This window comes from Arvicanthis niloticus, chromosome 5, assembly GCF_011762505.2.
Source record: "Arvicanthis niloticus isolate mArvNil1 chromosome 5, mArvNil1.pat.X, whole genome shotgun sequence".
Lineage (NCBI taxonomy): Eukaryota > Metazoa > Chordata > Mammalia > Rodentia > Muridae > Arvicanthis > Arvicanthis niloticus.
The window spans coordinates 10,286,290-10,313,980 of NC_047662.1; the positions used below are offsets into that span (position 1 = coordinate 10,286,290).

At 40.2% G+C, this 27,691-nt stretch overlaps 1 protein-coding gene across 1 annotated transcript; it reads left to right on the forward strand.

Annotated features, from left to right (window-relative positions):
• Nucleotides 1-6,284: 6,284 nt before the first annotated feature.
• On the forward strand, nucleotides 6,285-26,080 carry LOC117709487 (arylacetamide deacetylase-like 4). Its single transcript, XM_034503888.2, has 4 exons — nucleotides 6,285-6,452; nucleotides 19,302-19,518; nucleotides 23,595-23,658; nucleotides 25,270-26,080. The coding sequence occupies exons 1-4, from the start codon at nucleotides 6,285-6,287 to the stop codon at nucleotides 26,042-26,044; spliced, it is 1,224 nt and encodes a 407-aa protein (XP_034359779.1). The 3' UTR covers nucleotides 26,045-26,080.
• Nucleotides 26,081-27,691: the final 1,611 nt, after the last annotated feature.

Consider the following 27,691-nt stretch of genomic DNA (forward strand, 5'->3'; position numbering starts at 1 on the left):
CAAGTCTCTTTTATTGAAGGGAATTCTGAGCTATTTATAGGCTTTTGCCACGTGCCTTGTAGGCGCGTGGATACCATGTGCCTTGCAGGTGTTGATATGACGTAAGCCTTACAGGCGTCTATAGCGTGGACAGCACGTGCACCGCAATGCCTTGCAGGCGTGGATAGCACATGCGCCTTATAAGCATGTATGGTGTAGATAGCACGTGGACAGCACGTGAACTGCAATACCTTGCAGGCGTGGCCACCACGTGCACCTTGCAGCTGGGGCCAGTAAACAGCAACACAAAATATGTGGGATATCAGAGTGTGCTTTAGCTGTTGTAGGCTATTGAAAACCAAATCTTTCATCAGGGTATATGGTTCCAGATGGCTGCAAAGTTGATCTAGCCGCTTTCTGCTAAAGTCGGCTCCCAACAAAGGAGAAAGATGGAACAGAAGCTGAGGGAATGGCCAATCAACAACTGGCCAACTTGAGACCTATCCCATGGGCAAACACCAATGTGTGATGCTATTAATGATACTCTGTTATGATTGCAGACAGGAGCCTAGCATAACTTTTCTCTAAGAGGCTCCACATAGCAGCTGACTGAAACAGTTACAGAGATACAGAGCCAAACATTGGATGGGACTTAGAAACTCTTCTGGAAGAGTAGAGGGCCCAGAAGGGGATAAGAATTCCACAGGAAGACCAACAAAGTCAAGTAACCTGGACCCCTGGGAGCTCTCAGAGACTGAGACACAAACCAAAGAGCATATACAGATTGGACTTAGATGCCTGGCACATATGTAGCAGACATGCAAATCAGCCTCCATGTGGGTCCCCCAACAAATGGAGGTGGGGCTGTTCCTAAATCTGTAGTCTGACTGTGGAATATGGTCTCTAACAGGGCTGCCTTGTCTAGACTCAGTGGGAGAGGATGCACCTAAACCTGCAGACACTTGATGTGCCAGGGTGTGGGGAAACTCTAGATGGGGGCTCCACACTCTCAGAGGAGAATGGAAGGGGGTGGGTGAGGGACTATGTGAGAGAGGACTGGGAGAAGGCAGCATTTTGATATGTAAACAAGCAAGCAAGCAAGCAAACAAACAAACAAACAAATGAATGAATGAACAACCACATATGATTTTCCTTGCATTTTGGAGTCCAGGGTGGTTTTTGATGACTGGATTCCTTCTAGATGTTCTTGGGGGAAGACTGTTTGCATTAGTTCTTTTGCATAAATAAACCAATAGAGAATAGGGGATGTATAGTCACCATTCAATTCCAACCATCTTTAGTGGTCTATAGCAGACTTCAGTTTTATTTATTTTTTCCATGAATTTATTTATTTATTTACATTACATCTCAATTGTAGACCATCTCCTCCCAGTCCTACCCTCACAAATTTCTTGTCTCATTATCATCTTCTCTTTTCCTCAGAGAAGTGGAGACCCACCATGTGTACCAATTTGCCCTGGTACCCACCACGATGATATCTTCATGTTACCTTGGAGCAGGTCTTTTCTCCCATGCAGCATACCTCCATTCAAATATTTATTTTATAAAAATAATTTAAATTGACTTATCAAGAATGTCACATCATTGCTGGAGAGATGGCTCAGTTGTAAGATAACTGCTCTTCCAGAGGTCCTGAGTTCAATTCCCAGCAACCACATGGTAGCTTACAACCATCAGTAATGGGGTCTGATGCCCTCTTCTGGTGTATCTGAAGACAGCGACAGTGTATTCATATAAATAAAAATAAATAAATCTTTAAAAAAAGAATGTCACACCACAATGACCTTGTGATATATCTTTAGTTTTGGTTGACTTTCCCTACCACTTTTCTTTTCCACATCCCAAACTTTTTTTCCACTTCAACTTTTTCAATATTTATTCCACTGCTTTTCTTGGCACAGGTGTTGTCCTGCTTTTGCTTTTACAGGCTCTGAGTTTGCTCTCTTATGAGCCCCTTTTTTAATAAGTCATGACTTACATATGGGAGAGAAGTGTTTATATTTCTGAGACCATGTTACTTCATTTACAATATTTTCTAGTCCCACGCACTTACCTGCAAATCACATAATTTCATCTTTAAAATTTTTTTATTTCTCTCTTTTTACAACATGATATTTTCTAATGAATTATTTGGGAATGTCATACAATGTACCTAAATAACAATAGCTTCTGATTCCTCCAAGGTCCATCTTCTGACAAGAAAAAAATCCACCAAGTCCAATTTGTGTTGCTCATACATTCATTGGAGCATTTTCAAACTCAAAGAGGCCAGTCCATGAAATACAACTGAGTCCTTCCATAATCCCATCGTATCAGAAGCCATAAACTGTAATGAGGTACATTTCAGAATATTTTTCATGATTTAGAACATTCTCAATAGCTTCCTGTCTTGACTGTATCCTCTCTCTCTCTCTTCCTGTACCCGCTCTCCATCCATCTCTCTCTCTTTGGTGGGTGAGGGACGCATTGTCAAAAAGCCTTCAATGTCTCTCAGTTTACTTATGAGTCTGTACTCACCAATACAGCTTCAAAAAAGCTCCCTTGCTCATAAGATCCAGTGGCACATTGATAATGGACTTCCAAATGGGTTATGACCAGAGCTCAGATGATGGATATTCACATGACTTCTGGTTGCAGCACAGACCACACACATCAACATGGTCTGCAGTAGAAGCAGGGATCCTGGACGTTGGTGTGGTCCTCAGTAGCTTCATAGACCACTGACACCAACATGGCCTCTGTCATCACCACAGATCACAGACGTTTTTTGAGGTAGTTTGATCAAGAAAATGAACTATTCTTTCATCTCAGATGTCTTGTTGTGGCTCAGAATCCTGAACAGTAACTCAAACATGGCAGGAATCTGGAGGCAGGAGCTGATGGAGAGGCCATGGAAGGATGCTACTTACTAGATTGTTTCCCTGGCTTGTTCAGCCTACTTTCTTACAGAACCCAGGACCACACCAGGGATAGCACCACCAGCAAAGGGCTGGGTCCTCCCCCATCAGTCACTGTTGGGCCAAACACGAGGTCTAATCTCCATTCCACCTCCACCCTTCAGTCATGTACACAGGTGGAGGGAGCGAACAGGCCCTAGAGAGATTTACATACTAATGAGGTACCTGAAGGCCAGAAGTGGAGCCGATTAAACATTCCTCCCCAGCCCCTCCCCCTTCTCCCCTCCCCTTTTTAACTCAGGTCGATCCTGGGTTTGAGGGGGTATGCATCCAGATCTGTCCACGATCCGCCATGTGAATAAACCGGTTTTGGAAACCCAAGGGCTTCCTCGTGTGTCGGGGCTGCGCCGCTATGAGGAACCGTGAGGAGCCAGGGAGAGACTTTTAGTTAATGAACAGCCGGGCCCAACTTCCAGCTGGAGAAACCCAGAGCGTTCCCAGCCGACTACCCACAGCATGGCAGGAGGAACCTCGGGATCCCCAAGCCTTTTTTTCCCCACAAGTCACTAATTTAGAAAACAATTTACAGCTAGATATTGTGGTGGCATCATCTTTACCAAGGATCCCTCCCCTCAGATAACACATTTGTGGGTCAAGTAGACTTAAGAACAGTCTGCACACTCGCACACCAACAGAAGGTAAGAATCCCCATGTTTCTACATCCTCACCAGCATTTGTTGCTTTCATGGTGGCATCCACTCTAACTGAGGTGATATAGAATTGCATTTCATGTGACTGGAGAACTGGCTCAGTAATTAAGAGCACTGGATGCTCTTTCAGAGGACCCATATTCCTAGAACCTGCATGAAGGCTCACAATTGTTACTAACTCCATTTCTAAGCCATACAAGGGCTTTTTTCACCACCAGGCATGTGTGTGCTGCACAAACATACCCTCAGACTCATAAACACAAAATACATTTAAAAATTTAAAAATGATATTTTATTTTATGGTGAGTAAAGGTTTTTAATATTAAAAAACTACCCTTTTTATTTGAGAATCTTCATTCTCTTTTTTAGCAGAAAAATCGATTTAAAGTTTAGTATTTTGGGTTCTTTGTATGATAGATGTGAATTATTAGTCAAATGGATAGCTGATTAAGATTCTTTCCTATTCTATAGTTTGTCTCTTCAATCAAATAACAGTTTCCTTTGCTGCATAGAATTGTTTTCAATTCTCATTTTTAGCCTTAACTCCAGAACGTTATGAATCCTATTAGTATGTTGTACTTTCATTTTTATTAAATTTTAGGAAATTAAAAAAATTTAGTTTTCAATTTCATCAACAATCTCTTCACCATTCTGTGGTGTGTTGTTTAATCTCTATGAATTTGTGTGCTTTCTGTGGTTGTTCTTGTTGTTGTTTTCTAGCTTTTTAAAGTTGTGGTCAGATAGATAGAATATAAGAAGTTACATCATTTTCCTGTCATTGTTAAAACTTGCTTTCTTTCTAATAATAATAATAATAATAATAATAATAATAATAATAATAATATATTCTGAATGTACTTAAGAGAAAGCTATATGGGCTGAAGAAAAGATAATACATTCTGCAGTGCTCTAGTGCAATGTTCTGTAGGCGTAAGATGTCTTTTTCAGATTAATCAATGGCTCTATAAGTTTGGTAATGCTCAATAACAAGATGCCCATATAATCAGAAGTGTAACCCAATACCCAACCTAGATATATCAACTACCTTTGACTGCTACAGGCAAGCGAATATCAGCCTCCATGTCCCCTTCTCTCTCATCTCGTCTCTCTCCTGTAAGATGTCTTTTAACTCTGATATTTCTGCATTTATTTTTGCTATAGATGACCTGTTTATTGGTCAGTGTGGAGTATTGAAATAACCTATTACTACTGTATTGTGGTTAATATGAGGCTCGCCATATACTGGTGTAGGTTCTATGAAATTCGGGACACTTGGGTTGAGTGCATACATCATTAGAATTGTAATGTGTTATCGAAGATTGTTCACTTACTCATAAGAAGAGATCTTATATTCTCTTATGAATACTTTTGTTTTAAAGTCTATTTTGCTAGGAATAGTACTGCATTTTTCTTTCCCAGTGCTATTTGCTCTGAATTACTTTTACATCACTCTCATTGAAGTTATTTGTCTATTTTTTGACTGAGGTATGTTTGTCAAAGGCGGTGAATAGAGACCCTGTATTTCTTTTAAATATTAGCTATCATACTGTTTATCATGCATGTATGTTAGTGTGAAGATGCATGTGTCACAATATGCTCGTAAAAATCAGAAGGCAAATCACCACCATTGCTTACTGTCCTCTGTCTTGAGGCACACAATCTCTTGTTTTTTTTTTGTTGTTTTTTTTTTTTTTGTTTTGTTTTGTTTTTGCCACTTCTGAGCATTTCCAGGTAGCAGCTCATGATCTTCTTGGTAATTCTCATATATCTATTCCAATATCCTGATAGGAACATGGAAATTAGATTTGCATATTGCTACATCTGCCTTTTTAATGTGGATTCTGAGGCTTAATTTCAGTTCATCAGGCTCGTGTGGCAAAGGGCTTTTGCCTGATGAGCCTTCCTGCCAGGTGCTGGTTGCTATTGTTTTACTTAAAAGTACACTTATTTATGTGTATGCCTATATAGGAATTTGGGGGAGAGACGTGGGTGTGGAAGTGAATATTTGTTTATCAGTGCACATGTGTGCAGGTCAGAGGAAATCATATGGATTTCAGTTGTCTCTTTCCAGTATGTGTGTCTTCCACATAAAACTCAGGTTGTCAGGTTTGGTGGCAAGTATTTTATTTCACCTGTGGAAATCTTGCTGGTCACTAATTGATGGTTTTAATTAGAAGATTCTCTGCAAATATCTGTGTCCTGTTTTGATACACTAAACAGTGGGGAGGCAGTGAACCAAGGAGTTGGGTTGTGAAATGCTTTGCTTACCCTAGCCAGATTCTTTTCTTTTGAGTCAGATACATGCCATATCATACAACTGAAGTGTCAGGATATTAGGATTGTATAACCCATGTCATATCTCTTTCTGGGAGCCACAATTGTTGGGATGCTGTGAATCTATGGTCGTGGTGTTCTGTAGAAGTCCTACTCTCAGATTTTTCTTGGAAGGTTAGGAGAAAATTTTCAGTCTTTTTGTTTCTCTGGAGCAAAGCTTGCTGCATCTTGTTGGCTGACTTAGGTGAAATGCTGAGAAACTGGTCAGGTGACTGTGTCATATATGCTTTAAAAGGAGAGTGTGAAGACAGCTGTCAGTAAAATCAGCTCCAGTGCTCTTCTACAAGTTCTGAAGTAAGGTCTCCAAGACATCAGCTCCTAGGGCCTCTGGAGCAACGGGATCATGACTGTTTTGTGGCTGGTGCTGCTAGGAGGGCTGCTTACATTCTTCCTGGGAGTCTTTGTATGGGTTTTCATCCAGAACCTTCTCACTATTAAAATTCCACCTACCCTGAAGCATCCAGTCAAGTTAAGGATTCTGCATTCCATTTTTGAGTACCTGATAACTTTGGTGAGTCTTCCCTTGAAACCCACCATGAATTGAGGGTGCTCTTTGTACCTTCCTTTTCTCCTCTCATTTCTCTCTCTACACATTCTCAAAATTTTTCTGAGACTGGGTTGGGGGAAGTCTCTTATATCCTACCCCTCACCTTCCCTGTTTCATTGTTTGTTAATTAATTAATTAATTAATTAATTGAACAATTCATTCACTGCCCCCTCCCAGTACTCTCTCCCATAGTTCCTCATCCCATTCCTCCTCCTCCTGTTTTCTAGAGGATGTTCCTCCAACACCAGGTCTCCCCCTCTCCCTGGGGCCTCAAGTGTCTCCATGATTAGGAACACCTTGTCCTACTGAAGTTAGACAAGACAGTCCTTTACTATATATTTGTTGGGGGCTTTGGACCAGCTCATGTGAGGCTCAGTGGGGAGAGGAAACTCAAAGAGTCCTACCCCTTTTGTTTTCTATGTATTTTCCCCCTCTTCTTTACTTCCTCGCTTTCTTTGTTTTTCTCCCTTCAACTGTCTATTTTTCTTTTCCATTGAGGTAGCAGCTCACAATGTAATCTAGCCTGGCCTTAGCTCTATACTTGCCATCCCTATTCCATTTCCCGAGGACTGTAACTACAAATAACATCACTACTCTTTTCTATGAAACTCTTTTCCACAGACTAAGAAAATAATTTCAGACTAGATTGCTGTACATTAAAGTCTGTTAGATCTAAAAGCACCTTCAGCCACAGCATCCTCTTTCTTCATTTTTTCATGTTTTTGTCTCCAGATGATTTCCTGTCATTCATATGGACTGTGAGGATAGATATTAATTTACTCAGAGTTGTCTCGAATACAGATCATATGCATTCAGATAATGCAGTGATTTGATGACACCCATGTGAGGGGTTTATTCAGCCCTCTAGTGTAGTTGCACTGGACAGTTGTGCTCTGAGATGGCCATCTTGGTTGGGGTCAGATACATCTGGGTTGGGAACAGGGAACGACAGATGCAACAATAGGTGCAACAGCTGTGAAAAATATAGTTTGGCCTATATGAGAAGTAGGCTATAGGATTAAGTTCTGATGTCCCAATTCTCAATGGAATCCTACTAGTAGCCAGAAAGTTCACAGTGATTACCTCAGAAGACAGCTGAGAACTGCAGGGAGAATTGTAACAAGTATTCAGCCAGGCTATCTGGGCAGCATTGCTGCTGTGTTCTCACTGACTCAATATCCCTTGGTTAACTTCTCTTTGCTTCAGAGTTCTCATCAGCTATGAAGCAATGACATCTCAATCAGAAAAGTGTTAGATGGCACTTGATAAGACTCGCTAGGTTTTTGTAAGTGATAAAAACTCTTGTTGCTCTTCTGTGAAGATTTTCTACCAGGAAAAATAGTCACTTTAGAGGAACAAGCAAGGGTCATAGGCTAGTTTGATTTTCTGGCACTACAAATGAGGACCTTGGGTCTCTCACGGCAGAGAAATATGTGGAGCCTTCCAACCTTACTGCGTGAATATAGAAATAGTCCCTAAGCTAAGCAACTGCTGATGCTGGGTTGCTCCTTGTGCTCCCACAAGTTGTACCCTTTAGAAAAAGGTAGGTCTCCAAGGGATATCATTGAAACAGGGCATATTAAGTTGCAATAAGACTAGGCACATCCCTTCATAGTAAGGCTGGACAAAGCAACCCAGTTGGAGGAGAAAGGTCCCCAATGCAGGTAAAAGACTGAGAGACAGTCTGTTACCATTTTTAGGAGTTCCACAAAATCACCAATCTACACAACTGAAACATATGTACAGACTCATACAAGCGCCTAGATTGTCAGATCAGTCTCTAATAGCCCATATGAGGCCTGGTTAATTAATTCTGTGGGTTTTATTTTGTGGTGTCCTTGATTTTTCTAGCTCCTATAACCCTTCCTTCATCTGTTCCTCAGGATTCTCTGAACTCTGCCTAATCTTTGGCTGTAGGTCTCTGTCTGTTCATATCAGTTGCTGGATGAAGCCTTTCTGGTGACAATTATGCTAGGCTCTGATTGAGTGTGTCATAGTATCATTAAGAATAATTTCCTTGATCTCTTTCTCCCTTTTGTTTTTCATCACAGAAGCTGTAGTATGTTACAGTGTGTCCCACACTGTACACATCTGCCCATATAACTTCACTTGCCAATGTTCATCGCAGTGAGTTATTGGTCTTGTTTGACATCTTTGGCTTCTATCACATAAATATTGGATGAATATCCTCATTGGGATACCTCACTGTGATCCTGTTATTGGCCTGTATCATGGTGATCACGCAGATTTGGGCCACCAGGGATAGTCTTTTCACACACTCCAACAGTTCAAAGTCCTGAATCTGTTCCTGGGCGGTAGCTGAGGTGGTCATTATGCTGGCTCTCCCTTATCTGCAATATCACGTGAGCTCCCCAGCACTGTTCCAGCTAGGCTACTCAATCCAGACAGTTGCTGAAGGAAGGGTCAAATCTCCTGCCCCGAATTCCTTGGGACCAGGAATTCCACACCCATACCTTCAGAGCCAGCTCCTCTGTGCTGCCTAGTCAAGGCACAGGCCCCACTCTCTCAAATGCTGTAGCTGGTGAAGTGCAAGGTTCAGCACTCTCACCCCCACATCCTTGGTGCTGTCTCTCCTGTGCCTTCACCACTAGGGCTAGCTTCACTGTATTGTCCAGGTGATGTGAAGGGCCTGCTCCCCTGAATGCTATAGCCAGTGAAGGGCAGGGGTAGCTCTCCAATTTTGATAAACTTGAGGCCAGCTCTACTGACTATAAAAGGGGATGAGGGGTGAGTCATGGGAGAACATCACCTTCAAAATAACTTTTCTTCACGGGAGATGAATGGTGGTGCCAGCTCTTTCTGGTGCTAGGCCTCTAAGCCAGCTCACCTGTGCCCTTGCCACCAGGGCCAGCTCTACTATGCTGAACAGGTCACACTCCTCCTGCTCTTATTACCCTGGGTCCAGCTCTCCTGACTGCTACCGGTGGTGAGTGGTGGTGGGGGACTGCATTAGCACCACCTCATGGCAGACTAGAGTTAGGGTCAGATCTTCCACTCTCATGCCCTGGAGCTGGCTCACCTGTGCTCCATCCACCAAGGCCAGCTCCACTGTACTGCCTGGGTGAGGTGCAGGGCCCAGTCTTCCAAGTACTGCTATTGGTTAGAGATGGGGCCACTCTCCAGAGTGCTGCAGCAAGTGAAGGGTGGGGCTAGTTCTGCACAGGCCTTGAACTTCTATGTGGTCCCAGATGGCTGTTCAAACCATGGATGTCACCATGGTCTACAGTGGTAATGTGAACCATGGACATCTACACTGACCCCTGATACTGCATGGCCATGGACTAAGATATAGACACGAGCAGCAGCATGGGCTGGGACTTCATAATGGCTTCAGGTGGCTGGGATGCCAATTCATAACAGCTTAATTCTTTCCACTCTCATGTATCCAGTTTGATCTCTCTTTATAATACTCAATCTGTTCTTTTTCTCTTATTTGTCCGCCACATACTTGCACATTGTGGCGACTACTATTTCATAAGGACCATGTGGCTCGTGAGTTTCTGGGTGACTTACTCTGCTCATGCTTCATGGTGTGACAGCTAGCAGGCCTCTAGGTGTTTATAAGCTGCCCATGTGGCATGGCAGTAGGAAGATCTTACTTCTCCCACACAACATGGTGGGGCAATATTTGGTACTCTATCATCTGAGGACCACATAAGAGTAAGACTTTTGAATACAGTTCTCTGCCTGCAACACACATAGCACTTTCTGGCATTATGAAAGATAACCAGTAAGGAGAGAACTTCCACATTAAACCCAGCTTTAGTTCTCTATACACTACAATGAGACCACATGGTCTTTACCAATAGTCTTACTAGCTAGGCCTGGCATGTATCCAACAGCAGTGGTAAGGGCTTTTATGTTTTATGGGCCTCACATGACTCTCTGACCAACAACTTTTAGGGAGGTAACTCAGTCCTGGTACCTGGGGGGTTTTGATTTAGTGAATATATAAGCTCTGGCAATTCCCTTTTCACCTCTGCAGGTTGTCTTTTGCACTTAAGCTTTTGAACTGTTGTTTTTACAATCTATTAAAAATTCATGGGCTGGAGAGATGGCTCAGCAGTTGAGAACATTGGCTGCTCTTCCAGAGGTTCTAGTTCAAATTCCAGCAACCACATGGTGACTCACAACCATCTATACTGGGATCTGATGCCCACTTCTGGCATGCAGGTGTACATGCAGGCAGAGCATTCATATACATAAAAATAAACAATGAAAACGAATTCATACAGCCCAGTCAGACTGTTTGGTATGGGGATGTGTCATTGACCATGTTGCTCTTCAGCCCAATTTGGCACAGTAGTTTGTAAAATGACCATTCTTGTCACTGTCAATGCACTGTGGGTACTCACATTTAAAACTGAGTTGTGTGAGATGCTTCAAGGAGGCTTTGATATATATAGGCTTAGATGAAAGTGCTTGCAAGAATTCTATAATAGTGTCCACATGGGCATATTTCATTATGCCTTGAAACCCATAGGCTTTACAGTATACTTGCTAGTGTGTCTTATTTATAAGCCCATTCACATCTGTTCTCCACCATGGGGTAAAGGTGTACACAGCTGTTTAGTCTGTCCTATGATTATCTTAGATTTCAAAAAACCTGATCTCAGCATTATTGAAAGTATTTTGTGCCTGTCTGTCCCAGTTCCATATTGTTCCTCTGTTTATCAAATTAATTATACAGTGGTTGGGCAACATGGCAAGGTGGGGTGTGAAAACCTGGCAGTACTTCAGGAATCCAAGAATAGCTGCAACTCTTTTACATTTGTAGACACTGAATGTTGTAGAATTTTCTCAATTACTTTGTCAGGCATCATACTTCACTTACTGTACAATAGCAAATTCCAAGTATAGTACTATAGTGCCTGATCCTTGTACACTGTGTGGACTAATCTACCATCCTCCATCCTCATGTCTTTAGATGCTTTTCTAAATTTCTAGAACACTATGAGTTTATCAATCTGACATCTTTTTAAAATTTATTTTTATTGGATATTATATTTACATTTCAGATTTTATCCCTTTACTCCCATTCCCCCTACCACCCAGGAACCTCCTATCCCATCCCCCCTCCTCCTGCTTCTATGAGGATGTGCCTGCACCTACCCCCCACTCCCATATCCTCACCCTCAAATCCCCCCACATTTGGTGTCCAACCTTTATGGAACCAAGGATCTCCTCTCCCACCTATGCCCTACAAGGCCATCCTCCCCTACATGTACAGATGGAGTCATGGGTCCCTCCCTATGTGCTCCCAGGCTGGTGGTTTAGACCCTGGGGAGCCCTGGTTGGTTGGTATTGTTGCTCTCCTCATGGGGCCACAAACTCTTTCTGCTCCTTCAGTCTTCTCTCTAACTTCTCAATTGGGAACCCCTTGATTAGATCAGTGATTAGCTGTGAGCATCTGTCTCTGAATGTGTCAGCCTCTGGCAGACCTCTAAGGAGACAGCTATATAAGGCTCTTGTCAGCATGCACTTCCTGTCATGTACATCAGTGTCTACCTTTGGTGACTAAATGGGATGGATACCCAGGTGGAATGGTCTCCAGACGGCCCCTCCTTCAGTTTCTGTCTCACACTTTGTCTCCATATTTGGTCACTTATCAGTGAGTAAATACCATGTGTGTTCTTCTGTGATTGGGTTACCTCACTCGGGATGATATTTTCTAGTTCCATCCATTTACCTAAGAATTTCTTGAATTCGTTATTTTTAATAGCTGAGTAATATTCCATTGTGTAAATGTACCACATTTTTTGTATCCATTCCTCTGTTGAAGGGTATCTGGGCTCTTTCCAGCTTCTGGCTATTATAAATAAGGCTGCTATGAATATAGTGGAGCATATGTTTTTGTTATATGTTGGGGCATCTTCTGGGTATATGCCCAGGAGTGGTATAGCTGGGTCCTCAGGTAGTGCCATGTCCAATTTTCCAAGGAACCGCCAGAGTGACTTCCAGTGTGGTTGTACCAGCTTGCAACCCCACCAACAATGAAGGAGTGTTCCTCTTTCTTCACATCCTCACCAGCATCCACTATCACCTGAATTTTTGATCTTAGCCTTTCTGACAGGTGTGAGGTGGTATCTCAGGGTTGTTTTGATTTGCATTTCCCTGATGACTAAGGATGTTGAACATTTCTTAAGGTGCTTCTTGGCCATTCGTGTTTTCTCAGTTGAGAATTCTTTGTTTAGCTCTGTACTCCATTTTTAATGGGGTTATTTTGTTGTTTGGTGTCTAATTTCTTGAGTTCTTTGTAAATATTCGATATTAGCCCTCTATCGGATCTAGGATTGCTAATGATCTTTTCCCAATCTGTTGGTTGCTGTTTTGTCTTGACAGTATCCTTTGCCTTACAGAAGCTTTGCAATTTGATGAGGTCCCATTTGTCGATTCTTGAACTTAGAGCATAAGCCATTGGTGTTCTGTTCAGGAACATTTCCCCTTTGCCTAGGTATTCGAGGGTCTTCCCCAACTTCTCTTCTATTAGTTTCAGTGTATCTGGCTTTATGTGAAGGTCCTTTATCCACTTGGTCTTGAGCTTTGTACAAGGGGATAAGAATGGATTGATTTGCATTCTTCTACATGCTGACTTCCAGTTGCGCTAGCGCCACTTGTTGAAAATGCTGACCTTTTTCCACTGGATGGTTTTAGTTCCCTTGTCAAAGATCAAGTGATCATAGGTGTGCAGGTTCATTTCTGAGTCTTCAATTCTATTCCACTGATCTTCCTGCCTGTCTCTGTACCAATACCATGCAGTTGTTTTTTTAATCACTACTGCTCTGTAGTACAGTTTGAGGTCAGGGATGGTGATTCCCCCAGCAGTTCTTTTATTGTTGAGAATAGTTCTCGCTATCCTAGGTTTTTTGTTATTCCAAATGAATTTGTAAATTGCTCTTTCTATCTCTATGAAGAATTGATTTGGAATTTTGATGGGGATTGCGTTGAATCTGTAGATTGCTTTTGGCAAGATGGCCATTTTTACTAAGTTAATCCTGCCAATCTAGGAGCATGGGAGATCTTTTCATCTTCTGAGATCTTCCATTTCTTTCTTCAGAGACTTGAAGTTCTTGTCATACAGATCTTTCACTTGCTTGGTTAGATTCACTCCCAGATATTTTATATTATTTGTGGCTATTGTGAAGGGTGTCATTTCCTTAATTTCTTTCTTAGCCTGTTTATCCTTTGAGTAGAGGAAGGCTACTTATTTGTTTGAGTTGATTTTATATCCAACCACTTTGCTAAACTTGTTTATCAGGTTTAGGAGTTCTCTGGTGGAAGTTTTAGGGTCACTGAAGTATACTATCATATCATCTGCAAATAGTGAAATTTTGACTTCTTCCTTTCCCATTTGTATCCCTTTGACTTCCTTTTGTTGTCTAATTGCTCTAGCTAGGACTTCCAGCACTATATTAAATAGGTAAGGTTAGAGTGGGCAGCCTTGTCTAGTCCCTGATCTTAGTGGGATTGCTTCAATTTTCTCTGCATTTAGGTTGATGTTGTCTGCTGGCTTGCTGTATATTGCTTTTACTATGTTTAGGTATGGGCCTTGAATTCCTGATCTTTCCAAGACTTTTACCATAAAGGGATGTTCAATTTTGTCAAATGCTTTCTCAGCATCTAGTGAGATGACCATGTGGTTTTTTTCTTTGAGTTTATTTATGTAGTGGATTACATTGATGGATTTCCAAATATTGAACCATCCCTGTATTCCTGGGACAAAGCCTACTTGATCATGATGGATGATTCTTTTGATGTGTACTTGTATTCAGTTTGCGAGAATTTTATTGAGTATTTTTGCATCAATATTCATAAGAGAGATTGGTCTGTAGTTCTCTTTCTTTGTTGTGTCTTTGCGAGTTTGAGCTATGAGCGTAATTGCAGTTTCACAGAACGAATTGGGTATTGTTCCTTCTATTTCTATTCTGTGGAATAGTTTGAAGAGAATTGGTATTAGGTCTTCCTGGAAGGTCTTACAGAATTCTGTGCTAAAACCATCTGGCTTCAGACTTTTTTTGGTGGGGACATTTTTAATGACTGCTTCTATTTAGGAGTTATGCAACTGTTTAGATGGTTTATCTGCTCCTCATTTAATTCTGGTACCCGGTATCTATCTAGAAAATTTTCCATTTCATCCAGATTTTCCAATTTTGTTGAGTATAGGCCTTTGTAGTAGGATTGGATGATTTTTTTTACTTTCCTCTGTTTATGTTGTTATGTCTCCCTTTTCAGTTCTGATTTTATTAATTTGAGTACAGTCTCTGTGCCCTTTGGTTAGTCTGGCTAAGGATTTGTCTATCTTGTTGATTTTCTCAAAGAGCCAGCTCCTGGTTTTGTTGATAATTTGTATAGTTCTTTTTGTTTCAACTTGGTTGATTTCAGCCCAGAGTTTGATTATTTCCTGCCATCTACTTCTCTTGGGTATATTAGCTTCTTTTTGTTCTAATGCTTTCAGGTGTGCTGTCAAGTTGTTAATGTATGCTCTTTCCATTTTCTTTTTGTGGGCACTTAGAGCTATGATTTTTCCTCTTAGTACTGCTTTCATGGAGTTCCACAAGTTTTGGTATGATGTGTCCTCATTTTCATTAAATTCTAAAAAGTCTTTAATTTCTTTCTTTATTTCTTCCTTAACCAAGTTATCATTGAGTAGAGCATTGCTCAGTTTCCAAGTGTATGTGGGCTTTCCGTTTTTTTGGTCTATGTCAAAGATGAGTCTTAGTCCATGGTGGTCTGATAAGGTACAAGGGATTATTTTAATCTTTTTGTATCTGTTGAAGCCTGTTTTGTGACCAATTATATGGTCTATTTTGGAGAAGGTACCTTGAGGTGCTGTGAAGAAGGTATATTCTTTTGTTTTAGGATGAAATGTTCTATAGATGTCAGTTAAGTCCAATTGGTTCATAACTTCTGTTAGTTTCATTGTGTCACAGTTTAGTTTCTGTTTCCATGGTCTGTCCATAGCTGAGAGTAGGGTGTTGAAATCTCCCACTATTATTGTGTAGGGTGCAATGTATGCTTTAAGCTTTAGTAAAGTTACTTTTATGTATGTCGGTGCCCTTGCATTTGGGGCACAGATGTTCAGAATTGTGAGTTCCTCTTGGTGCATTTTTCTTTTGGTGAATATGAAGTGTCCTTCTTTATCTTTTTTGATTACTTTTGGTTGAAAAATGATTTTATTTGATATTAGAATCCCTACTCCCACTTGTTTCTTGGGACCATTTGCTTGGAAGATTGTTTTCAATCCTTTTACTCTGAGGTAGTGTCTGTCTTTTTCACAAAGGTGAGTTTCCTGAATGCAGCAAAATGTTGGGTCCTGCTTACGTATCCAGTCTGATAGTCTATATCTTTTTATTGGAGAAGTGAGTCCATTGATATTAAGAGGTATTAAGGAAAAATGAATGTTGTTTCCTGTTATTTTTGTTACTGCCAGTGGAGATATGTTTGTATAGCTACCTTCTATTAGGGTTGTTGGAAGATTACTTTCTTGCTTTTTCTAGGTTGTAGTTTCCCTCCTTGTGTTGGAGTTTTCCACCAATTATCCTTTGAAGTGCTGGATTTGTGTTGAGATATTGTGTAAATTTGGATTTGTCATGAAATATTTTGGTTTCTCCATCAATATTGATTGAGAATTTTGCTGGTTATAGAAGTCTGGGCTGGCATTTGTGTTCTCTTAGGGTCTGTATGATATTGGTCCAGGATCATCTGGCTTTTATGGTCTCTGGTGAGAAGTCTGGTGTAATTCTTATAGGTCTGCCTTTATATGTTACTTTGCCTTTTTCCATTACTGCTTTTAGTATTTTTTCTTTGTTTTGTACATTTGATATTTTGACTATTATGTGGCAGGAAGTATTTCTTTTCAGGTCTAAACTATTTGGAGTTCTGTAGGCTTCTTGTATATTTATAGACATCTCTTTCTTTAGGTTAGGGAAGTTTTCCTCTATAATTTTGTCGAGGATATTTACTGGTCCTTTAAGTTGGGAGTCTTCCCCCTCATCTATACCTATTATCCTTAGGTTTGGCCTTCTCATTGTGTCTTGGATTTCTTGTATATTTTGGGTTAGTAGCTTTTTGTATTTTGCATTTTCTTTGACAGTTGTGTCAATGTTTTCCAATGTATCTTCTGCACATATGATTCTTTCTTCTATGTCTTGTATTCTGTTGGTGATACTTGTGTCTATGACTCCTGATTTTTTTTTTTAGGTTTTCTATCTCCAGGGTAGTCTCCCTTTGTGATTTCTTTATTATTTCTACTTCCATTTTTAGATCCTGGATGGTTTTGTTTAATTCCTTCTCCTGTTTGGTTTTGTTTTCTTGCAATTCCTTAAGGGATTTTTGTGTTTTCTCTTTAAGGGTTTCTATCTGTCTACCAGTCTTCTCCTTAAGTTCTTTGAGAGTGTTATTTATGTCTTTCTTAAAGTCCTCTATCATTGTCATGAGAAGTGATTTTAATTCTGAATCCTGCTTTTCTGGTGTGATAGGATGTTTAGGGCTTGCTATGATAGGGGGACTGGGTTCTGATGATGCCATGTAACTTTGGTTTCTGTTGCTTAAGTTCTTGCTCTTGCCTTTTTTCATCTGGTTAACTCTAGTGCTGCCTGTACTTGCTGTCTCTGACTGAAGCCTGCCTTTCCAGTTATCTTGCTTGTGTCTGATCTTTTTGGGGTCCGGATGTCTCTGTGATCTTCTCCAGCTGCACTGAGTACAGTGGTACCTCTAGGATGCCTCAGGATATGGTGCCTCCAAGGTAGCAGTCCAGCTAGGTGTCTGCTGTTCTGGGTGCAGTGTCTCCTCTAGGATGTCTCAGGATAAGGTATCCTACTGATCTGAGTGCAGTGGCTCCTCTAGGATATCTCAGGATATGTTGTCTGATGCTTTGAGTTCAGTTGTTCCTTTGTGGCTCTGGGTTGGGTGGACCTTCCAGAATGTCTTGGGCAGAATCCGGGGTCCACACAACAGCAGACTGGGCAGATGTCTGGTCCAGGCCTCAGATCTGGGTGAGGGGTGGAAGATCTGGAATCTGAGCGCTCTCAGCACCCAGCTCTGGGCTTAGGGCAGTGTGTGGGTCTTCCTACCTATGGCTGGCTGTGGAATCCGTCGAGCCTCCAGGATGTCTCAGGTAGAATCCGGGGTCCACACAAGAGCAGACCAGGCAGAGGTGTTGCTTATGTTCTTGTGCTTACCTTTCACCATTAACTCTAGTGGTTAACTCTAGTGCTACCTGCACTTACTGTCTCTGACTGGAGCCTACCTTTCCAGTTATCTTGCTTGTGTCTGAACTCCTCAGGGTCCAGATGTTTCTGTGATCCTGTAATCCTGAGCTCCTGCTGCTCTGAGTATAGTGGCTTCTCTAGGATGTCTCAGAATATTGTGTCTCCATGGTAGCAGTCTAGCTAGGTGTCGGCTGCTCTGGGTACAGTGTCTCCTCTAGGATGTCTCAGGATAAGGTGTCCACTTCTCTGAATGCAGTGGCTCCTCTAGGGTGTCTCAGGATATGTTGTTCACTGCTCTGGGTTTAGTCACTCCTTTAGGATGTCTCTGTGTATGGTGTCTGTCGTTCTGAGTTCAGTAGCCCCTCTAGGATGTTTTGGAATATGGTGTTCACACAGTAGCAGACCAGTAGGGTGTCTGCTCCATGCACCAGGCCCAGGCGAGTGTCAGAGGGGGAGTGTTATTCAGCAGCAGCAGTGTTTGGGTGTCTTCTGGGTCCTGAGCATTCCCTGTCCCCAGTTGTAGCTCTGGGGCAGGTGTAGGGCAGTGGGCAACTGTTCTTACCTGTTGCTCTGAGTTCAGTGGCCCCTCTAGGATGTCTCAGGATATGGTGTCCAATTGGGAGCAGACCAGCCAGGTGTCTGTTTCAGGCACCAGGCCCAGGCGAGGGGTGGAAGGGCTCAATCTGACATCTAAGTCATGGAGTTGTGTTTTTGTTTTCTGGCTTTTTTCAGAGGATGAGAAGGACAATAAAGGATGGTCCTGGGTCACCATCCTGTGACAAGTAGTGAGACTATGAAGGTTTCTGTAGGGTATGATTCTCAGGTTCTACTGTTGATAGTGCCAGATGAGTGGAAACTGACCTTGAGATACAGGAACTAAGAGAACACTAAAATGCTAAAAAATTGCAGGATAAGATCAAATAGTATGAAGATGTTTTATTACTTGTCTTAGTTATCTGGTTGCCTCATTTTGAGTCAGCTCCATGGGGTGTCTGTCTACTTTCTCATCTCTGTGGGCTTTATGGGACCCCGTTAAGATGGTTGATTTAGCTTGAGCCAAGGAGCAATGGCTGTATTCATTACTGGAATTTGGGAAGTCTTTGATCAGTAATACCAGCAATGGACCATCTTATGTTATATGCTAGTACAAAAAGCAAACATGCCTATGTTCTTAAGTCAGAAAATCCAGATGGCTTCACTCCTCAGGAGTCTATTATGAAGATATTTATCACAGTCTCCCCATACAAACTTAATACATGAAGATACCACATCATTTCCACTAATGTTTTCTACCTCTTAACACTGGCACTAGCAGTGGAATTTAAATGTGAGTTTTGATGGAAGCCAGCACTTCAATCACAGCAACATATTATTTAATCAGGATTTTTAGAGAAAAAGCTTTATCACCCTCTTCTATCTGAAAAGTATCCACAGTCATCGATGTCCTCATGATTCCTTTGCACATGTATGAAGCAGGTGAGAAATGGTGAACACACCTGAGTGATGTTATGTGTCTTCAGCATCAACACACCCACCTCACACACTCCTATCCCTCAACTTTCTGTTTTTTAACTTTCTACAGGGGACCATATTAGAGAAACTGAGAATTTGTTCTATGCCTGCAGTTATACAGTTTGTTCAAGACCTAAGAATATTAAAGAAGGATCCTAATGTGTTGGTGACTGATACTCATTTTGGAACAGTCCCTGTGAGGCTGTTCAAGCCCAAAGAAGTGTCTTCCAAACTCCGGAGAGGCATCATCTTCTACCATGGTGGAGGTGCAGTATGTGGAAGTCTAAGTAAGTAGTTTCATGTGTGGTGAAGAGGATGGTCGTCAGCAAAGGCAAGAACTTGCCCATATTCTCATGAGGACTTGTCATGATGGAAATAATGCAGCAGTAGTTGGGGTTTCTTTTTTTCCATTATTTAAAAAAATAATTTAAGTTGTTTTACTTATTCACTTTACATCCCCTTCACTGCCCTCCTCCCAGTCACCCTCTTCTTCTCTTAATGTCAGGAACCAACAAATGGAAGCAAAAAACTAGCAGATAGTCTTCCTGAGACAGGTCTGTCTTAGATTAATATCTATGATGGATTTATCCTGGTAGACAAGGCCCAGGAGAAATCCATTTTAGGAAAGATTCATGCAATTAATATACTTTTCCTGTTATTACTAAATATTTATAACATCCCCTGCCTATTACCCCACACCTTTGAGATCTCTGCAGAACAATGAAGGTGTACTATCTTATAGTGATGTTATTTAGACAAATAAATAATAATTCTATATAATTCATGACTTGATTAAAATAATTTTAGGAAGAATGTTTTTAGAGTTGGTATCAGTTTTCAGATAGATGTAATAAAGTTAGAATCAAGAATAGAATGTGTCTATCCCTCAAAATAGTAAGTAAAGTTTGCATAATAGGAAATACAATGAACTTTCATAATACATTAAAAAATAGAAATAGAAATAGACTTGGGATAATTTTGTGTTCAAGGAAAAACATTTACTTCCAAGGATAAAGTCACAGGTGTGTACTATCATAAGTCAAGACCATGTAAAAATGATTGCTTTGAACTTTTAATGAGTATATTAAAAAGAAACACTGCTTTGAACTTAATATCAACATTCTTCTGTAGCTCTCATTTTATATAACATTTTATCCCTGAAATAATTTTCTAAAGAACTTTTTGTCTAAGAAGGTATAGAAAGACCAGAGAAAAGAAATAAAGTTGTTGGTTGAATGATTTGGTTGGGGAACTTTGCCCTATCCATCCATCCATCCATCCATTCATCCATCCATCCATCCATCCATCTCTACTTCCATCCATCCAAATGTATATGTCTGTTTGCTTGTCTGTCTATCTATCTATCTATCTATCTATCTATCTATCTATCTATCTATATATCTATCTATCTATCATCTATGCATAAATACTTGTGGAGTTTATTGTGACAGATGGAGGGGCCCAACCAGAGAGTTTGTGTATTAATGTCTGAATGCATATGTGTTTCTGAATGCTTGCTTGTACAAAGCATCTTAATTCTTTTCCTTTCCTTCCTTTCTGGTTCACAAAGTGTTAACCAGCTTAACTAGAGAGGCTTCTGGGTGACTCACCAAAGAAAGAAGCAGTAGCAATAAATCCTTTCACATAATTTCCTGCTATTTTATGATGAGTTGCTTTATTTTAAAGCTTGAAACATTAGTCTTCTGTTCAGGATGTTGTTTTCCGTACCAATGCATTCCAGGGTATTTCCTATTTTCTCTTCTATGAGATTTAAGTATGGGTCTATTTTCATTTTTCTACATGTAGACATCCAGTTAGACTAGCACCATTTGTTGAAGATGCTTTCACTTTTCTATTGTGTGGTTTTGGCTTCTTTATCAAAATCAAGTAACCATGGGTATGTGGATTTATCTCTGGGTCTTTGATTCAATTCCATTGATGAATTCGTCAGTTTTTCTCATTATTGCTTTGTAGTACATTGAGGTCAGGGATGGTGATTCCTCCTAAAGTTCTTTTATTGTTCAGAATTGTTTTGGCTATTCTGGGTATTTTGTTTTTCCATATGAAGTTGAGAATTGCTCTTTCAAGGTCTATAAAAATTGTATTGGAACTTTGATGGGGAATACATTGAATCTGTGGAATGTTTTTGGCAAGATGGCCATTGTCATTATGTTAATCCTATTGATCCATGTTCATGGGAGATCATTCCATCTTCTGATGTCTTCCTCAACTTCTTTCTTCAGGGACTTAACATACTTGTCATACAGATCTTTCACTTGCTTTGTTAGAGTTACACCAAGATATTTTATATTATTCATAGCTTTTGTAAAGGTTGTTGTTTTCCCTAATTTCTTTGCCTGTTTATCATTTGTATAAAAGACGGCTACAGATATTTTGAGTTAATTTTATCTCCAGTCACTTTACTGAAGTGTTTATTAGCTGTAGGTGTTTTCTTGTAGAATTTTTAGGGCTGCTTATGTATACCATCATATCATCCACAAACAGTGATACTTTGACTTCTTTCTTTCCAATTTGTATCCCCTTGGTCTCTTTGGTTGTCTTATTGCTCTAGGTAGAACTTAAAATACTATATTGAATAGACAGGGAGAGAGTAGATAGCCCTGATTTTAGTGGAAATGCTTTAAATTTCTCTCCATTTAGCTTGATGTTGGCTACTGACTTGCTGTATATTGCTTTGATTATGTTTAGGTATGTTACTTGTGATTTTGGTTTCTCTAATAACATTAGCATGAAGGGGTGTTGGATTTTAATCAAAAGCTTTCTCAGCATCTAATGAGATAGTCATGTAGTTATTTTCTTTGAGTTTGTTTATATGGTAGATTATGTTGATGAATTTTCATATATTGAACCATCTCTGAATCCTTCAGATAAAGCCTACTTAATCTTCATGGATGATGTCTTTGATGTGTTTCTGCATTCAGTTTGCAAGTATTATATTGAGTAATTTTGCATCAATGTTCATAAGAGAAATTGGTCTGAAGTTCTCTTTCTTTAATAAGTCTCTGTGTGTAGGTATCAGGGTTACTGTGGCCTCATAGAATGAGTTTGGCAGTGCACCTTGTGTTTCTAGTTTGTAGAATAGTTTGAGCAGCATTGGAATTAGCTCTTTTTTGAAAGTCTGGTAAAATTCTGCATAAAAATAAGTGGTATCTGTCTAGAAAATCCATCTCATTAAGATTTTCTAATTTTGTGGAGTACAGGTTTTTCAAGTAAGACCTAATGACTCTTTGAATTTCCTCAGTGTCAGTTGTTATATATCCCTTTTAATTCCTGATTTTTGTTTATGTGGACACTGTCTTTCTATCTCTTGGTTAAAATGGCTAAGGGTTTGTCTATTGTGTTGATTCTCTCAAAGAACCAGCTCTTGGTTTCATTGACTATATGTATTGTTTTCTTTGATTGATTTCAGAGATGACTTTAATTATTTTCTGACCTCTACTCCTTTTTGGTATGCTTGCATTTATTTTTCTAAAGCTTTCAGGTGTACTTTGAAATTTCTGATATGAGAATTTTGTAACATCTTATGGAGGCGCTTAGTGCTTTTCTCCTAGCACTGCTTTCGTTGTGTCCCATAAATGTTGTACCTTCATTTTCATTGAATTCATTAAATTACAAGAAGGATAAAAATCTAGAAAGATGCAAGAAATGTTCTTGCATCTCTTGAGGCTTGCTTTGTGACTAACTATATGGTGAATGTTGGAGAAGAAATCTCCTGTATTCTGTTAGTGATGCTTGTATCTGGGGTTCTTGCTCTCTTCCCTAGGATTTCCATCTGCAGGATCTCCTTGGTTTATGTTTTCTTTATTGTTTCTATTTTCACTTTCAGGTCTTGCATGGTTCTATTTATTTCTCTCACCTTTTCAATTGTATTTTCCTGTATGTTCTTAGGAATCTCTTGGCACTAGATGTGATTCCTTCCTTCCTTCAACAATTATAGAGCAGACATCTTTGTCTTTTGATAATACTCTCACATTCATGCATTTTCCTCAGCTTAGGTGGCTCATGGTGGGGAAAACACACTCACTTTATCTCCTTCTTTTTAAAATCTAAAATATACTGCACTGACTCCACTTCTCAGTTTTTGCTTTACTGTTATCTTCCCACCAGAAGGATCCTAACAAACACATTTAAAAGCTTGGCACTAGCCTTTCATATACCCCTGAATGTCATTACTAATATTATTACCTGTGTTTCTTTCTGCACTTAATATGCTGTAACCAATGAAGTTCTCTAAAGTTCAGAGAAAAGCTGTCATCTTTGGGTCCACAAGGTGGCAGCTGTGTTTGTGGTGGAATGTGTTTGGTTCTTGTCACAACTATTAATAGTGGGTCTTCTCTTGCAGATATTTACCATGGCTTGGGCAACGTCCTTGCCTGTGAGACAGACTCAGTGGTCCTGTTAGTGGGGTGAGTGGCTTGATGTATTGGGGACTTATTAAAAGAATAGAGTGTCAGGGGATTTATTTTTGATAGAGAACAGAGAAAGTTGCTCATGCACTCACACCTTGCAAAATAGCAGACTCCTGCATAGATCTTCATTGGTGTGTAGTACATGAAATAGTTGTAGTAGAGAGAATATGACATTAAAGACCACTGTATGCCTTTGTAGAGTTACTTAGCCATAGAGTAAATAAACAGGAAGAACACACAATATCATGAAGAAAGCTAGATAATATAAAGTCATGGATTGTTAAGGCCCACACTCTGCCTCAACACTTTGCCTCAACACTTTTGGGGCTAAGTGCTCTGGTCAAGAGGGAGTGTGGCTCTTGGGGCAAGAGACCCGAAGAATGGAGACAAGCAGGGTGTGATTCAGTCTCTTCTATTTTCTCAAGTCTCCCCTATTGAAGGGAATTCTGAGGTATTTGTATACACAAGCAGGAGAACACAGGTGAAAACATTTTACCACGTGCACCATACAGCTGAGGTCACTAAACAGCAAAACAAGCTATGTGGGTTAAACAATATATTTATCAGAGTGTGCTTCAGCTGTTATAGGCTTTTGACAACCAAGTCTTTCATCAGGGTATATGGTTCCAGATGGCTGCAAAGTTGATCTAGCCACTTTCTACTAAAGTCAGCTCCCAACAATGGATAGGCCTTAGTCAAAACCTTATACACAGGGTGAAATTTATTGTGAAGTTAAGTAAACAAAGTGAATACATACTTGAAATACTTATAAACCTATGAAATACTTAAGGAAGAACAGAGATGACAGATACACACATTTGCCTGGCCTTGCTCTGAGTAGAGGAGTGGTATTAAGATTGTGTAGTGTTGTGTGGTGAGTGGAGCAGGCTGAAGGTCAAGTTGAAGATGGAGGTTTCTGTGGTGATGCATTGGATGGCATTCAAACTTTCTCTGCTGCCTTGTTCTCATCTCCACTACTGTCTGTAAGTGCTTCTGGCAGTTTCTGCAAGTGTGCCACTGTTGCTATAAAGGCTTCTGGCTGCTCCTTTGCCCATCAGCCATCTTTGGTTCTCATGGCTCTAACTCCACTGCTTGAATGGATATTCTTCTTCTGCTATTGTTCTACTGCTACAAGTTTGATGTCACATTTGCCAGTATTTGTATCTTGCTGTAACAAGCTCAACTAAAAGAGCTTCCTCATGAAACTAGGCAATAAAATACACTGAGACTGGTGGGTGGAGATTTTTATCAGAGCTCAATACATGCTCAATACATCAGGGAGAGGTTATTTCAGAGAGAGTTGTGTCCAGCAAAGTCCCAATGGCCTTGTCTGGATCTTTATTGGCTTTCATGCTTCCTAAGGCAACAGCTTTGAATTTCTCTGCTCCTATGTGCTCATCCATGAATCATGGTGTGAGACGGAATGGAAATTATTTTTACTCTAGACAGTTTTTCTCAAGTCCATGTAAGAGAAATGAGGATAGACATTTTTTATCAGGGCCATTTGGCACAACATTTTTGGTGTTCAGTGATAGATAATGCTGTTTGCAATGATCTCCAGGGACCCGTGTGTACATAAATATGCCCTGTTCATACTTTTCTCCCTAGGTACCGCAAGCTTCCTGACTACCATCATCCTATTGTTCATCTGGATTGCCTGAATGCTTCCATCCACTTCCTGAAGAACCTTCAAACCTATGGGGTAGACCCATCCCGGGTGGTGATCTCTGGAGAAAGTATTGGGAGTTGGGCTGTGGCCACTGTCACCCAGGCTTTGGTCAGTCAACCCATGCTTCCCAAGATCAGGGCTCAAGTCCTGATTACTCCAGGTCTACAGGGCATTAATTTCCAGTTACCATCACAACAGCAGAATCAAAATGTTCCATTGCTTAGCAGAGACATAATGATTACATTTATTTGTAGATACCTATGCATTGATCTCTCTTGGAAAAATGCCATCTTGACAGGAGCTTGTGTGCCCCTGGACACTTGGAAAAAGTACAGCAAGTGGGTCAGCTCTGACAACATTCCCCAAAGGTTTAAGAGCAAAAACTTCCATCTCGAGTTTCTGGGACCTTTCAATGAGACTGCCTATCTGGAAACCAAGCATATTTTGGATGTAAACATTTCACCTCTCCTAGCAGATGACAGGATAATTGCTCAACTTCCAGAGGCATTTCTGGTGAGCTGTGAGTATGATGCCTTCCGGGATGATGCCTTTCTCTACAAGAAGCGCTTGGAAGACCAGGGGGTCCCTGTGAGCTGGTACCATGCAGAGGATGGCTTTCATGGATGCATCTGTTTGTTTGATAAGCAGCCTTTCTCTTTCCCCTGCTCCATAAATGCTTTAAATGCTGTCATCAATTACATTAAGGGTGTGTGATGGTGACTGTGATGCACGAATGAAATAAAAAAGAATTGCCTGTACTTGGCTCTTTTATGATGAGTTTTCTTTCCTTGTAGAAAGACATACTTAAACAATATGTGGTCTGAGAGAGAAGAATGAGGTAGAAGAGCAGAACCTTTGGTATTATATTGAAGGATATAAAGTATATTGTTGTCCTCCAATGGCAAATGTTCCATGGTACATCTAACTGTATCATATGCTTCTGTTAGGTAAAATAAGCACCAAAGTGAGAAAATATGCCTGTAATTCTGATGTCCTTTCTTTACTAGAGGGTTTTAATTTACATAATGAGATTTAATTAAGAGAGAAAGACAGTAAGATCAAAACATAAACAAAACTCAAATGAAATTTTGACATGCAGAAAATAGTGCTGAAGCAGAATGTCACATTTTTAGTAACATTAGAAGAATAACTATTTATTGTTATAACCATATACAAGAACCCTAACTGAGTTTAATAGAATTAAATTCTTGATGAACAATTTAAATTTTTCTGATTTTAGATACAGAAGAGATGCCAGTTACTGAGATTATATAGTTATTCTTTCCTCTCTCCTTAGCTTCTGTTCAATTTCTGGCCTTATACCTTCATTAAAAGATGGGAATCACTTATGAGAGGCAACATGTAGTAATTTTGTTTTATATTGGAAAATGAGTTACTCCTCTCAATATAACACTTTCAGATCTATTCATTTTCTTGAAAATTATGTTATTCCATTATTTTTATGGCTGAATAAAATTTGTATTATGTATGTGTACCACACTTTTATTATCCATGTATCTATCGATGTGTATCTGAACTAATGACATTTCTATGATACTATGAATAGAGTAGTTATTACCTTAGATGTGCAGGTATCCATGTAGAGGAATGTGGAGTCTTTTGGGTGATGCCCAGCAATGATATAGCTGTATAATTCAGACATTCTCCGTTCAGCTTATTAAACCTTTACTTCGATTTTCACAAAACCCGCACCAGTATATACTTCTGTCAGTGAACACATTCCTTTTTCTTCACTTACTCTTGGGGTTAAGCTCTGAGCACTCAATCATTTTCTCAGATCTAAGTTCTGGAGTCATTGTCTTAGGGTTTTATTACTGTGAAGAGACACCACTGCCAAGGTAGCTCTTATAAAGGAAAACATGTAATTGGGGCTGGCTTACAGATTCAGAGGTTCAATCCATTATCATTATGATGGGAAGCATAGCAGCAATCAGGCAGACATTGTGCTGAAGATAAGAGTTCTACATCTTGATTCACAGGTAGCAGAAGAGTACTGGTTCACCCTGGCATAGCTTGAGAGTATACAACCACAATGCCCCACCTCCACAATGATGCACTTTTTCTAACAAGATCATATCGCCCCTCAATAAAGCCACAAATCATAATAATGACACTCTACAAACTCATAGATCTATGGGAATCCTACATATTTAAATCACCACAGTTGTTCAACAACCATCTGATAAGATTTCTGAGCCCTAGATGCAGGAGCTGTTACGTATATCATTCATTGATGCTGTGGTTCCTGTGATCTGTTGATTTCTGCATGTAGTTTTCAGGTAAATGGATGGGCTTATAATATATTACATTGACTGTAGTGTTCCAGATACAGAAAGAGAA